This window comes from Branchiostoma belcheri, unplaced genomic scaffold (genome assembly GCF_001625305.1).
Source record: "Branchiostoma belcheri isolate BF01 breed outbred unplaced genomic scaffold, Haploidv18h27 scaffold270, whole genome shotgun sequence".
In the NCBI taxonomy this organism is placed as follows: domain Eukaryota; kingdom Metazoa; phylum Chordata; class Leptocardii; order Amphioxiformes; family Branchiostomatidae; genus Branchiostoma; species Branchiostoma belcheri.
Window position 1 is genome coordinate 159,890 of NW_017803877.1, and position 15,760 is coordinate 175,649.

The window sequence follows — 15,760 nt, forward strand, 5'->3', positions numbered from 1 at the left end:
AGGAACAGAAGTAAACAAGTAAGATAATGCTATTTGAATACAGTAATTTGAAGTCAGTAATGAAATTGCTTAGTTTCAGATTTATTCGGCCGTCGGGCGATCCGACGCGCGGTCGGGCTGGCACCTCGGGCGATACGGAATACCCCGTGTTGTATTTTATTTATGTCATACCCACCCATGAAAACACGCCTTTCAATGCGAAATGAGCGAAATTTGGTGTCCCTAAACCAAAAAAAAACAACGCAACAACATCAATTCCAACGTCCGTAGTTTGCATTCGAATTTTCGAAGCGTTGCACGCGGTTAGGGCGAAACGCGTTCGAATCGTTCTATGGAACATTTGGAAGGCCCGGGCCGTACGCGTAAAGAACCCCGGGCCGTACCGCTAGTTATCACACGGGCCGGAACACCCGTATCGAACGTAATCGCGGCCCAGGTAGGACATAAAGTTAGTTATAACTTGGTTTGATATTTAGTCAGGCTACTCAATAACATATGATTTCCACCATCACTTCATACGGATCCTCACTGACGACTATGATCCTCACTGTAACTGCTCTTCTTCCCCGCCCGTTTATAGCAGGGTTGTACTCCAGACTACAGGGGTAGGACTGGATGGAGAAGTGTTGGTCCAGCTCCAACACCGTGTTAGTCCCTGCCGTCAGCCGCAGCCCCGGGGCCTGGAGAGAGGCTAGCAGGGCGGTGTAGTCTGGGACCAGGTCAGGCATGCCCTCTGCAGTGGTAGCAGGGTAATGACTCGGGAAGCCATGGATGTCTGCCGTCATGTTCTCCAGTGTACCTGGATAGATGGACATAGTTAAGAGAATGCGCATGGTTGTGGTATGAGAATGTCCCTGTTAATTTCCTTTCTTGTCACCATTTTACATATTGCTCCCTCCAACAAAAGTTTTCAAGTAATCATTTTGTGGTTGTGATTTTTTGGGGTGTGGGTGGGGCGGGAGGTTACAAGTTTTGTAAAGACATAGAAAGTCCTACCAGAGGTGATGAAAAGATTACGACATTTAATTTTAGCCAATAATTTACCAAATGTCATAACCATTGTGCATTTTACTGCACTTTCTCTACATTGAATGAATAATGACTTATTGTTATAATCACCTCCAACCCAACGATACTCATCTTTTTTTCATGAGGAATTAATATTAATGCAAATGTTCCTTACTTTGAATGTGTACAGTCTTCCCATCCAGAGCCGGAGTTGTGAAGGCGAAGGGACGGTCTTGCGGTTCTCCGCGGTACTGCAGCAGGGTCGTGTTGCCAGTCTGGTACCAGTGGGGAGAAACCTGCCGAGGCCCGTCCTCACAACTGGGAACTGAAGAACATGGCAGAGGTTGTAGGTCCAGGTCATTAAAGGCATCCAGTGCAGTTTTTAGGGATTGGAAACCAGATTTTTCAAAGTCAATATTCTAGTCACTTATCTACATACTAAATTGAAACAACACTGTCCCAATTTATATCAACATTCATGGAGCAAAAATTCCCAAAATTCTGACAAAAAAACGATTACTGGAAGGACCTGGATTGATTTTTAGGGTATGTACCACCCAGAAAATAAAGGACTAGTCTTGGGGCTTGTTTCTGCAGTTATACATGCCTAAAGTACGAAATACCGATTTAAATGTGCTAATGTGGGATAGTTTGTGTCAATATCATACAGATTGCCTTATTCAGAATATTTCCAGTTTTGCTGTCCTAAAATTGTATTGGATGCCTATAATGTTTTAATATTTAATGTTATGCCTCTTTCTAGTAATGGTTCAGATTTTCTCTCTTTCCTTTCCCCAGGAACAATTGACTTGAAGAGTTAGACGTACTATGATGTCGCAAAAATATACGAGAAGCTCGTCTGCATGAATCCTGCTTGGAGATTGGAAGAATGTGAGAATGTATAAAAATATTGTTATATTGCCGTTATCATCATAATTTTTGGAGTAGCAACATTAGTGGTGAACTAGTCACTTTAGTTACCGGTATCATTGACAGAAGATGGATGGTTTTCTATCGATCAGATCAGTCTAAGGTCTTAGAGTGGGCATTGAGAAAATTGCATTTTTATTCTTTTTTGGAGTATATCATGTTGTAAGGGTTTACGGAAAAAGCTGGGGGCTCAGACCTGGCCAGTTTTTTCCGTAAACCCCATATTGTAGGGTGACATAGGTATGTTGTTCTACAATGTAAAACAAATTAACCATTTTTTGTGTCATAGGCATCTTGACGATGACGCTACTGACCTGCGTCGATCTTGTACACGGACATTTTGAACCTCCCACCGCACTTCCGGCGCAAATTGCCAGGACAACGGCTGTTACATTCACTGTCACACGCCCGTTGGCCCAGCCGGTTGAAATCTGCCTCCCTCCCGCAGTGGCAGTCATGTGCGCTACGCCACCACCCGCTGCTGCTTGAAACCTCGGTAGCTGCAAAAGAGGAAACTCAGAATCAAGGACAGCAATTAGATCTAGGGAAAAAATGTTGTGTTTTCTGTTTCAGTCCTGAAAAAAATTTGGGTTGGTAGGTAGGGAACCTTTTTTAGACATTGGCAATCTCTAATGATTCAACTTATACAATGCAATTTAACAATCACTCAGGTGTCAGATAATGGAGCTAGAAAAAGTCGATCAGTTTGAAAAATGTATGTCCCTTTCAGGGGTCCATACACAAAAAGGCTATGGTCCACAGTTTTTTCTAGGGTTGGTCGGGAAACACAACATTTTTTCCAAGGCCTTACAAGTTTAATTCTCCCCGAGAAGCTCTGTGAGTTTCAATGATTACGATATTGTTTAGATCTTAAAATTTGGCAGCAATTAAACCTGGTGAAATTTTTAAAAATAGTCATAAATACAATTTCTAAAACAGTTATGTTAGAAACCACAGGTATTACGTTTTCTTCTGTGTATTATCAAATGAGAACACTATCCTATTGACCCACCAGCATAGGTGTATCCCGCATCCCGACATGCTTTAACGCACTTCTCAGTGGTCATGCTGTATGACGTCATCACCTTTCTCGGAAACTTGTGGCGCGGTACATCACGGTAACACCCAAGGTATTCTAGAAAAGATTGAGACTTTTCAGAATTAAACAATTTCTTTGCAATTGTTAGAATACTTGAGATATATATGTGTGAGTGTATATGTGTGTGTGTGTGAGTAAGTGAGTGTGTGTGTGTGTGTGTTTGTGTGAGTGTATGTGTGTATATAAGTGTGAGTGAGTGAGTAAGTGTGTGTGTGTGTGTGTAAGTGTGCGTGTGTGTGTGTTTGTGTGAGTGTGTGTGTGTGTATATATAAGAGTGTGTGTGTGTGTGTGTGTGTGTGTGTACGTGTGAGTACGTAATACATGTGTATATAATATATATGTGTGTGTGTGTGTGTTGTGTATGTGTGTGAGTCCGCGCGCGTGTGTGTGTGCATGTGTGAGTGTGTGTGCGTGTGTGTGTCTGTGCATATGTGTCTGTGTGTGTGTGAGTGTGTGTGCATATGTGTGTGTGTGTGTGTTTGCTGTGTACAAGTATCAATCATACTACATGTGGTATTGTGACAGAGTTATAAATGCAATCAAAAAACAGATCTACAGGTGTCCAGTCTATCGAGGTTGGGGTGGGTTTTCTTCAGGGCTGCAGGAGCTCTTCCCCGCCCGCCTCAGCTAGGTTTCCGGTAGGTTTTTCATGATGGGAGATTGATTAGCCCCATCACAATCAACTCCCGGCTTGCCAAACTCTTTCACAGGCGTGATACTCCTACTCAGGCGGTCTGTTGAGCTGGGTGGGGAGAAAACTATTTTAGCCACTAAGACAACCTGCTACAACCATGATAGACTGGATACCAGGCTAGCCCTTTTTGGTTACGGGCCTTACCATTAGTCTTGAGCTCCTGTACGTGCTGCACAACACTGGTCAGTCCCAGCTCTTCTAGAGTCTGGGGAAGGTCACGTGCCAGCTGGTTAATCTCCAGCTGAAGTTCCTCAGACTCTGTCGTCTCTGGAGAATTACAAGGAAGGCATAAATAACACCATGGACAGGCATACACAAGGAAGTTACAAGGAAGGCATAAATAGCACCAAGGACAGGCATACACAGGGAAGTTACAAGGAAGGCATAAATAGCACCAAGGACAGGCATACACAGGGAAGTTACAAGGAAGGTATAAATAGCACCATGGACAGGCATACACAAGGAAGTCACAAGGAAGGTATAAATAGCACCATGGACAGGCATACACAAGGAAGTCACAAGGAAGGTATAAATAGCACCAAGGACAGGCATACACAGGGAAGTTAATTTTCCACAAAGCTAAACTTAATCTAAGGCAACCCAATCGAACTCAATGTTCCTTTTTGCTCACTGTGTTGTCGGTTTCATATTGAGAATGTGAAAGTTCCTATACATGCGTGCAACCGTCTCCAAAGAAATTTGTGAATGGATACAAAAGTTAAAACAACATTGCATAGAAATTGTATAAAACCCTCTTGGGTGGAGCAAGGCAACCAGGAAGTAGGCAATGAAAATTGATGAAATACCTGCGTAAAGAAATAAGGACAAAATATACAGAATTTTGACAGTGTGCTTACTTACCTTCACACTTAAGTCGTGGGACGCACACGCCGTTGTGCCAGAGGTAACCCTCGTCACACACACATGAGTAGCCCAACGGGCACTCCAGGCACACGGGCTCGGGGTCTGTGCAGGTGCGACGACACAGCCTGTCGCGGCATTGTACCATGTGGCTGTGAGCGGGACATCTCTCTCTTGAAGGAGGGGGTCGACGAAGGTCGAACGGATTGAGAAGATGTTGGGTTGTCTCGTGAACTTCTGGATTTCGGGTTTTCCGGTCGACGCCTGGGTTGACCGTAGAGAACCCTTGCAGAGGCACGGGTGACGTCATCATCACTACGGCCAGTACTACCAGTGTTGTTTGGGCCATGCTGACTCAGTCTATCCTCCTGGAAACAGAAAAAAAGGGGACTGTCAATTGTTTTATTTGATTGCCATTGACAAAGCTGCACATATGCATAGACTTATTTTTAGCGCGCTTCAGGCCACACCAATCGAAATTGTTGTTTCTCGGATTTTTTCAGAAAAAAAATATGAAGCAACAGGGCGAAAAAAAAAACAGGCCAAGGCACCCCATGTTAACAGGAAATGTTGAAATATGAGCCATGAAGTGAACATACCAGGCTGGTTTATAATTAAAACGATACAAGTTTGATCTTTAACAGAATTGCATTGTTACATTGAAAAACTTTAAGAACTACGAAGAAAAATGACTTTCTTCAACTGTTTGAGGCCGAAATATGTCTTTCATTGAGCTATTTTGCAGTTAATTCAGAACTTTTAATTTTTTTGACAAATCAGAAAAAAATGGACAGGGCGATCCGAGAATCAACAAATTAAATTGGAGCTCGAGGTGTCCCAGTGACCTCATAAGAAAAGCCAAACCTAGAAGTATAGTGCGCTACAGCTAGGCAAATGTCGTGGACGAAACTACATGTATTCGGTAAATATTGATACAGAGCAGAAAACATACTTTTCATGTTACGGCTCATGTTAAATTCTCAAGCAGATGAAGCGGCAGATGAAGCGGAGTTATTTTGCTGGTCTTTTTACTGCGTTTCTACCGGCGCGCGCTTTTCCTGAATTCCCGAAGGGCGCTCTCTAGTGCAGTAGAAACACAGAAAGGGTCATATAAAAGACCAACAAATAACAAATAACTCTGTAACACTATAACAAATTCTGTAACACTGCTCTCGGTGGACTGAAAACTTGTAGAAAACCACAAAAATAGGGGGAATTCGGGAACCGACCAAGACATCGATAAAATAGTCCCGCTTTTTTTACTACTATTTTCTACTATTTTTCAGTCCGCCAACAGGTCCGGTAGAGACTAGGGACTAGTGCCGACTTACCCTAGCCCGTCAGAGCTCCGTATAGATAGACCGCAACAGACGATTCTTGTGCAAGGACTCAACTTGGACCCGGAAAAATGAGGTTATATACTTATGTAGGACACTGGGCGTGGCGGCGCCCGTCATTGTTGTCCAAACAGCGTGACGGTGACGTACCACAACACATGACGCACGTGTCTTTGTGTTGGAAAGTTGCACCTGTTTGCAAAGGTGTATCAAATTCAGCGTGCAAAACATCAATGGGGAGGTTTCTATTTTGACAGGAAATCCTTTTCATTTGCACGCTCGCGTCAGTTTAGTGGTTCCCAGAGGATGTCATCCATATAATCAAATCAACATAGCCAAAGACTACTAGCAAAATACGTCCGATACAAAGAGTCGCCACGGTTAATGTCAGTATTGTCTGAGGATTCGCTATAAGGTAGTTCTCACAAGAATGCGATGCGCTCATCCCTGGCAACCAATAAAAACAAAACCTCTTGACTGTGACCTGTCCCTTTGTGGCTATTAAGTGGGGGAATCCCAAGCTAGTTCCCAAACTTTACTTCCTGGTGACGTCAGTGGCCTTTTAAAAATAGGTCTTACCCGCACTGTAGGCTGAAGATGATAGAGCAGGCTTTAGAATTCAGAGCCTGGCGGATGGCTGATGGCCTTTTGGTACTGAATAACCGGACACGTCCACACTTACACGACACCGCCAGGCTAACGCTGGTCCAAAACATATAGTAAAATGTGTTAAAAACTTGGTAAAATTTAGCCAAATTTAATCAGGGCACTGCACTGAGGGCTGGGTGGGTGGTTGTCAGAGGTGCACGTTACTAAAAAGACGTCGCGATGTTTACTGGATTGCACTTGTTCGTGTGATGAAATTTCTGTAAGCATGGCAGCTGGGCGGTTGGTGCTAGGGTCACATTTTCAAGCCGGGGCCCGGTCGAGCAGTTTACGGGAACGAAAAGTATGATATAAAAGACATCGAAACACACAAAACGTTTAAAAGATCCTCATAAGCATAATGTATGCATATTCTTGATATACGTTTTGTAATTGTTCATTCATACAGCCCGGCCGGGCTCCAGCTATAGTTATGACTCCAGCATTACACGTAGGAAACGTGTTACTTGGCGGGTCCTAACAACATCATATCGTCAGTCTTCTGAGTAATCCAGGACTCGGAACCAAGTTGAGTCTGTGTCGAAACTTTTTTCACTGTAGCTACAACCAATGCATCAACGCCACATGCTATGGCCTTTCCCTCGGCAACTTGAGGAGTTTCTCAAACGCAGGCCATTTTGACGATGCCCTAAATTTCCCGGTAAGGCCATGTTGATTTGATTATATGGATGGCATCCTTTGGGAACCCCAAAACCTATGCGAACGTGCGAATAAAAAAGTTTTGCAAAAAAAGTTGCTTTCATTATGACATCTACGTGGTCATGAAGGTTGAACAAATGACATGAGTGTGGTATGGCGAATAATCTACTCTTCAAATTCATTTCTTTACATTTTCCTCTTTTTCGTTTGATTTTGGCATTCTACGACATTAGTATCGTTTTCCAATGTTTTTTTTTCAACCTATATTTCACCTTGAAAATGTATAGTACATGTGTGTAGCAGTACAGCTCTTCGGCCTAAGCCGTTTTTCAAGAGGTCAAGGGGAGGTAGGTCTTTGCAACTCTTTTGTACGATCTACAGTATGGTTGAATTCGCGCCGAAAATTCACGTCATCCACGTAATCGAATCAACATGGCCCAAACAAAACTACTTAACTAGTTCATCCTAACGTGAACGTTAGCCGCGCCCCGGAGTGCAAAGTTCGTCCCGCCCATCCCCCCGAGCTGTACCCGCACACACACTGCGCACAGCTCGCTCAGCCAGACGCAGCCGGACCGCCCTTCTGGTAAACCTGTAGTTGTGCTGTCAGCATCACAGACAGGTATGGACAATTTCAAACTAAGTCTAACTTAGCGTCACTCATATGTTGCTTGTGTAAGGATAGATATGAGATCCGTAGACTAGTGTTGGGAATCTCAAGTTCAGGTACGAACTTGTGTCGCTCACGCATGTGCTAACTTTTAACGTGTACATAAGAATAAATGGGTGGTGACCCGCAACAAGGGTCTGTACACTACTACAGTTAACATCATAAATAAACAAATCAACGTAGATTTTACGTGTACGGATTTTATAACTAAAAAAACAAGCAAGGTGCGACAAAACTGATTCACCTTAAATTGGTCTCTTATGCCTACAACATATCCCTACGCCGTTTTAAAATCATATTTCGTTACATGTAAGCGTCGTACTAGTAGATTACATGCTACTTAGAACTCCTTCGTTTTTAACTCAGAAACGAATACAATCTGTATCTGTATAGCCGGTATATATAATCGCCCTTCGGCGTAACACACCAGCTTCGCAGGCACGCGGCGCGGCGGCAGCTGGCTACATAGCACCGGACGACTTGTTACACATAACCTTTGAACATCTAACTCTAGACATTGTTTAAAGCTATCTAATTCTATCTAACCTGATGCAATAGGGATGATTGATTTATTATCTATTGACGATGCCTCAGATATACTTGGTGGCAGAGAGTTCCACTCTGCGATAGTTCTGGGAAAGAATGAGTTTTTGAACACCTTATTCCAGACCAATGTTTATAGACCAAAGGGACGCCATTTTCACAGCCGCGCCTTGTTTCCTGTTCAACCAGTATTCGATGCCAGTGTCAGGGAAGAGAAAGGGGAATCCCTGAGATCTTACAACCTGTCCGTAATTTGCGTGAACAACTTTTCTGTTTGAAATAAATGTCAGGGTTAACACAATAACGCAGGGTTTTTTTTCTGGACCACACACGGGATATCAAGTGCACAGGGAAAGCAGATAAAAACATACACGTAGTTGAAATGCTGCCGTGCGTTAGTTTAGTTAGGACGCGGATGGATACAGTGTAGTTGAACCGTAAATCATTGTGGTATCTTCCAGCTGTGTGATACGCAGAACTGGTAGTGTTCGAAGCAGTCGTCATTTAATTTCTGAAAACTACCGTCGTATGCACGTAACGTCGATGCTGATAATGACCGTGCACATGTACCACGGTGCATGGACGTACAGTGTTACCAGTGCAATGGCCAAATGCAGTGGCGCCATGTGTTTTTTCAAGACTTCAGAAACTGCTTTTTCTTTTATTCTAGAACAGCTGTAGCCACATATTCGCATTCTTGCAAAATGGAAGCTGCTCTTATTCCTTTTGTTTCTACGTCCTATCTCATCGTTTTTTCTTAAATCCAATGATGCGTCGTTGATAGGTTAACAGAATTAAGACTCATGTGCCCTGGGGTAAAGGCTGAGTTGTGGCTGTTGACTGGGCTAGATAGACTGTATAATTATTGAGCACCGCGGGCCACGCTGACCCCTTGACACATGTGCACATTCAGTGTCTGTGTTTGTATCTGTATAGCCGGTAGAACCACCGGCACCCTTCGGCGTATCTGTATCTGTATAAGCAGCCGGTATAACCGCCCTTCGCGGTAACACACCAGCTACGCAGGCACGCGGCGCGGCGGCAGCTAGCTATATAGAAATATTACACCGAACGACTTGTTACACCCAATCTTTGCACATTTAATTGCAGGAGTTGTTTTAAAGCTTCCTATTGATGGAACTGTGTTCCACTCTACGAAAGTTCTTGCAAAATATACGAGTTTTTTTAACACCTCAATTCTTGATTGATAACTCTGATATTTGAAAGCATGACTGTTTCTTGCTATTTTCTGAGCTGGTATGAGATACTTAGTGGTTGGTACGTCCACCAGTTTGCCACGAGTTTTACATAATACCTACAATACAACAACAGCAAATACGAAACCTGCGCCGATGTAGGACGAGTCTTTTGCCCACTAGTTGACCTACCTCAGTGGTGGTCATTCTCCTAGTATTTTGTTTGCCCAGATCCATCATATATTATGTTGACTTTGTACGTGTTTAGATCTAACTGTACACGTGTTTTTTTAAGCAAAAATTCTCTCTCTTTTCCTTCCTCCCCTAAAGAATATACCCAACCACCATTACACCATGGTCCGGACTACGTGGCTTCTGACCCTGGCGACGATGTCGTGTTCCATGTACATGACGACAGGACAAATCAGCATTGGACATGTCCCAAATCAATGTGGGCTTAAGTTTATTATTCTAATCACCTAGATTCAAAAAAGACTTGAAAAAGTAGTAGAGACTTAGCCTGGGTACCATCCTACTTGTATAACGGGGCTCCCACACTCGCTTCCCTAAGAAGTACTTCTTAGGGAAGCGAGTGTGGGAGCCCCGGCAAACAAGTAGGATGGTACCCAGGCTAGTAGAGACTTAACATCAACTGCAAATTTAAATTTGCCCGATATTTGAACCCTCGGAATTGCCGTGGAACAACATTCCTTGGCAAATATTATATATATTGATATATACATCAGTACGTCACCAGAACGCACTGTGCATGCGCTATTTTTTCACGGTTTTCGTTGGATGTTTGGTCAACGTTACATCAGAATTTTGCCTGTTGCAGATGATATCTTTTCCGACATAAGGCCATGTTGATTTGATTATATGGATGACATCCGCGCGCGCATGAATTTTCGGCCGTTTCCAAAAAAAAAAGTTTTCAACCATACTGTAAATCGTACAAAACAGTTGCAAAATGAGCAAAAATATACCGTAAGTTACAAAAAAATAATAAATAAAAACTATGAATGCCAAAATCAAACGACAAAAGACGAAATTGTAAAGAAATGAACTTGAAGACTAGATTATTCGCCAAACCATATTCTGTCCCATTTGTTCAACCTTCAAAACCACGTACATTTCATAATGAAAACAACTTTTTTTTTTTGCAAACTTTTTTTTATTCGCACGCGCGCATCAGTTTTGAGGTTCCCGGAGGATGTCATCCATATAATCATATCAACATGGCCTAACATTTGAAAACTACAGACGAAATGTGAACCTCGTATTCGCGAATACGATCTTCCATGGGACGTTCTGCCGAAATGTTAATTTACACAATACATTACGGGTTTCGCACAGGTGCAGTACGTTCTGCCGAAATACTATATAACATCATGTATTATAAGTTGTTTGTTCGTCCCTTTTTTCTCTGATTTGCATTTATCCCTCTGGCATGAATTTGCATTTTGAGTTACTCTCCAAACAGATGCTTCGGTCGGTGGAAATCGTGTTCACTTCTTGTGAAACATGAAAAAAATGCGACTCTCGGTGGCAAATGCACATTGGCGCACCAAATCCGTGTGTTTTGTCACAGTCACACACTAGCCTAAGAAGCTCGATGGGCGTCACTCCACCGTACAGGGGAACATAGAATCGTAGAAAATGTCTGAAAACAGTGATAAAGATGACTCCTACCCAAAACCTCTCATCATAGAGTACAGCTTGTGTCCTTTTCCGCTATCCGGTAGGGTTTGTTCCAGTACGAGAGAGGACAGAATTCGCGGAACTTCAACAGAAGATTGGCCAGCTGGCAGGTGACCTGCCCCAGACTCTAGAGGAGCTGGGACTGACCAGTGTGGTCCAGCACGTACAGGAGCTCAAGACTAACGGTAAGGCCTGGACACAAGAAAGGGATAAACATGTCTGTATCTGCATGTATCTGTTCTATTTTTATAACTCTGTCGTAACCAACAGTCTGCCTCATCCATTCCCTCGTATTGTATTGAGAACCGTGCCTATTTACTGTAGCCCTATGCCTGAATGTGTTTAGGTTTAGGATCTGGCACAGTTCTGGATGGTCTTCACTAGTCTTCACGTATCCAAGAACGTAGCTTTGCCCCAGGCACGGTTCTGGATACGCGCAGTCCATCCAGAACCGTGCCTGACCATGGTCCTGTGACAGCAAGGTTCTGGATACACGTCCACACTTACGCACACCGTAACCTACATGGGAATCAGAGACTTAATTGACTCGATGTGTATACTCGGCGTTGTAATCATTTCATATTAGTTACCCGATGTTGTTTCATAATACATACATTTTATCATTTTCAGAATACCTTGGGTGTTACCCGGATGGCTCTCCTCACAGATTTCCGAGAAAGGTGACGACGTTAAGCTATATGACGACTGAACGGTGCATCGCAGCATGCCGTACTGCGGGCTACACCTACGCTGGTTGGTCCTTATATAAATCATTCGCATTAGTATTCTGTAGTAAAAGGTACGAAGGGTAACATTGGCCAAGCCAAACAAAACTTCATTTGACGGGAAGCCACGGGAAATCTTCATTCTCCGTCTATGAGTTGCACCTTGCAGAATATATAGTGGTTCTAGATTGTGGCTTATTCAGCACCGTTTAGGAGGCTGTGATTTGCAAGTACAGTTTCCCTGCTCTGCAGCTACCGAGGTTTCACGCAGCCGCTGGTGGCGTTATCATGACTGCCACTGCGGGCGGGAGGCCGACTTCAACCGGCTGGGCCAACGGGTGTGTGACAGTGAATGCAACAGCCGTTGCCGTGGCAACTGGCGCCAGAAGTGCGGTGGGAGGTTCAGAATGTCCGTGTACAAGATCGACGCAGGTCAGTCAAAAAGTTACAGAACCAGCATTCTTCCTTCTTATGTTTCTCTCAACCAGTACCATCTGCAAATGCAATAAATCAGAGTCTTGTCTTGTCTCCTCTCTTCATGTTTAGCTGCCAGCCATGTTCCGGCAAGGCAACTTTGACATCTTTGCCCATTTTCGGCGCATGTTGACCACTGTCAGAGGGCAATGAAATGTTTTTTGTTTCTTGTTTTTTTTCCAAATCAAGCGAAAATTAATGCGCGCGCTGATCCATAAAAATTACTTGCTGTGGCTTTAATAAAAAAATTAAGCACTTATATATGCCTCAAAATACAGCGAGCACTTACACCAAGGGTAGAATATACTAGTAATTATTACAGACAACAATTTTTACAGAAAATGATGGTACTAATTTCCAAACACTTGTGATTTCATAGTCATACTAGTTCAAAGCCAAAGACAGTGACGATAGTGACACTAAGGCATGTTTATAATTTACTACTACTTACCTGTTCCTCAGTTCCCAGCTGTGAGGGAGGGCCAAGACGAGTCAGTACCCACTGGTACGTGACGGCCGCCACCACCAACCTGCAGTACCAGGGCAACCCGCAAGACCGTCCCTTCGACTTCTCTTCTCCAGCTCTGGACGGAGGCACTGCCATTCCCATCCGAAGTAAGAGAAGATAAAGGCACAGGAGTCACTGGGGATCAGTAGAAAGACAATATCTAGATGATTTTCCCAGTAATTTTTGAGACAGCGAGAATGTGTGCAAAATGCTGCACTATCTAAAAGCGCCACTAGGTGGCGATGCTACTACCAGCTTCTGGTACATGGCTCCTCTTCCAGCTTTCCTTTCCAGCTGCATTGGTTCCATAATGACCAGCCATTCCCTTATGATCTATTACTCTTCAGCAAGCTGATTAGCAAGGTTGTGAAAAGAGCTGTGGTAATATGTACCTACTAGTACATTAAGATTATCAAATTTCCTTACTACTCTTTCAAACTATTTGTCTCTCATTACCAGAGTAACATTGCCCTTATATCTTTACTAATAGGGGACATTTTTACATGTTGCCTCTGTCTTCTTATCCTAGGACCGTATGCTTACAATTGGGATGCTATTTCCATCTATCCAGGTACACTGGAGAACATGATTGAAGACATCCATGGCTTCCCGAGTCATTACCCTGCTACCACTGCAGAGGGCATGCCTGACCTGGTCCCAGACTACACCGCTCTGCTAGCCTCTCTCCAGGCCCCGGGGCTGCGGCTGACGGCAGGGACTAACACGGTGTTGGAGCTGGACCAACACTTCTCCATCCAGTCCTACCCCTGTAGTCTGGAGTACAACCCTGCTATAAACGGGCGGGGAAGGAGAGCAGTTACAGTGAGGATCATAGTTGTCCGATGGAACCCGTTTAAAGTGAAGGTGGAAATCACATGTTTTTAGTGCCAGCACATCAGACATCTGCAGGTCAGCTAAGCGAATTAAGATGATCATTGATGTCTGTATCTGTATTTGTGTAGCCGGTATAACTGCCCTTCCCAGTTTCGCAGGCATGCGGCGTGGTGGCAGCTACATGTACGATCCCTGTCTTATGTACATACCTACTACCCTATCCTCAGATTTAATATCGCTACTAAGGCCACGCCAATTTGATTTGTTGTTTCTCTGATTTTTCAGAAAAAATATGAAGGAATATGGCAAAAAAAGACCAAGGCATCCTATGATAGCCCCAAATGCCATGAAGTCAAAATACCACGCTGGTTTGTAATTCAAACAATGAACTTCAAACTTTTAATCAAACCACCTGGAAAACTGTAACAACTCTGAAGAGAAGGGACTTCCTTCAACTGTTGGGGCCAAAATATGACCACTTTGGAGTTGATTCAGAGCCTGAAATGTTTTTTTTTGCAAATAAAAAAATGAAGCAGGCAAATCCGTGAACAAACAAATTGAATTGGTGTGGCCTAAAATTACCAAATATAACTGGTTACAGTCACTTTTTTTAAAGCCTACCAGCAAAAGATTTGTTTACCTGTTTGGAAGGTTTTCCTACTTTTACAAGGGAAATCAATTTTTGTAGCCTAATACTTTTAAAGTTTCCAGCATGCGAAGATTTCAATTTTACTACATACAGACATCTTGACATTCTGCTAACATTCTGTCCAGAACATTGAAATTGTTTTAACCTTTACTTCATATAGCCATGCAATCTTCTAAATACAAAAATGTATTAATATACTTTACTTATATATATGTTGTATGTATAAGGGGCTTATAAGTAAGGTTTGCATTTAGCAAGCTTATCTCATGGTGTATCAAATGAAGTGTACATGTACATGTACATCAGTTAGATGAATGTGACTTTCACTTGACACTAACATTCTGACAATGTGCAATATAGCAATGTGTAATATAGCTACATGTATACTGTTTACTATAATATAAATATGTACGTTAATATAGATTTGATATTTATAGGGTTCTGTTTATCTGCAGGTTTACATCCTTTCAGCTGTAACACATAAAACAGATACATGCATGAAAATAATATATAGTAGAGGGGATTCATTCCTCAAGCTACCGACATCTTGCACACGCAGTCGTCCCTCAGTAAGACATCTGGAGCCGCATAGTTCCTAATTAGAACTTTTATTCAGCCTGTTACAGATACATGCATGAAAATAATGACAGAAAAAGAGGCATTTGAATGTAAAAATTGTGTGCAAACGTAACTTTTGTGAAAATGCTTGGGACATGTAGTGCAATGTATCTTATATTACTGACTTATCTTGGTGAGGAAGCTTTTCAATAAAAGGTTCTGTTTGAATGAACTACTAGTACTTGTAGCACTCCCATCTGTTGTATACTACTACAGATAATTTATCAGTTCTTCCAAATCTACAACTGCACAGTCTCCCCATCCTTATCGATATCATACCATCACATCATGTCATGTAGGGCTGAACACATCACAAAGTCATGTAGCCTCTTGTCAGGGCTGTTTCCTGTGCTGGTCAGAGCCCTGCCTTTTGTATAGACCTTCTGGGTGCCTGGCTATATAACAACAGGTAAGTGATCATAAAACAGCCAGAAAAGCCGCTAAAAAATTACTGTATTCCTTTCAATAAAGTTCGCACCCCCAATTTGGGCTTCATCGCAGGCCATGGCATGCCTGCTGAGATACTCAACAGAAAAACCTGAATCAAGTTCGCACCGATTTTTGGCCCAGCCCCACGAGCGAAGTCCCTGGGTGTGGCCAAGCCCCCG

At 43.0% G+C, this 15,760-nt stretch overlaps 2 protein-coding genes across 2 annotated transcripts; one reads left to right on the forward strand and one right to left on the reverse strand.

Moving 5' to 3' along the window:
• Positions 1–360: 360 nt before the first annotated feature.
• LOC109472385 lies at positions 361–5,986 on the reverse strand. Its single transcript, XM_019772154.1, has 6 exons — positions 5,926–5,986; positions 4,593–4,964; positions 3,876–3,998; positions 2,253–2,438; positions 1,184–1,333; positions 361–799 (listed from the first exon to the last, which is right to left on the reverse strand). The coding sequence occupies exons 2-6, from the start codon at positions 4,939–4,941 to the stop codon at positions 486–488; spliced, it is 1,122 nt and encodes a 373-aa protein (XP_019627713.1). The 5' UTR covers positions 4,942–4,964; positions 5,926–5,986; the 3' UTR covers positions 361–485.
• Positions 5,987–7,711: 1,725 nt separating this feature from the next.
• Positions 7,712–14,202, forward strand: LOC109472366 (the record flags this gene model as incomplete). The annotated part of the gene is made up of 6 exons (XM_019772068.1): positions 7,712–7,856; positions 11,389–11,529; positions 11,975–12,097; positions 12,322–12,501; positions 13,006–13,158; positions 13,623–14,202. Coding segments are annotated over 6 exons (1,056 nt in total), but the record flags the coding sequence as incomplete, so codon positions are not given.
• Between the last annotated feature and the right edge of the window lie 1,558 nt (positions 14,203–15,760).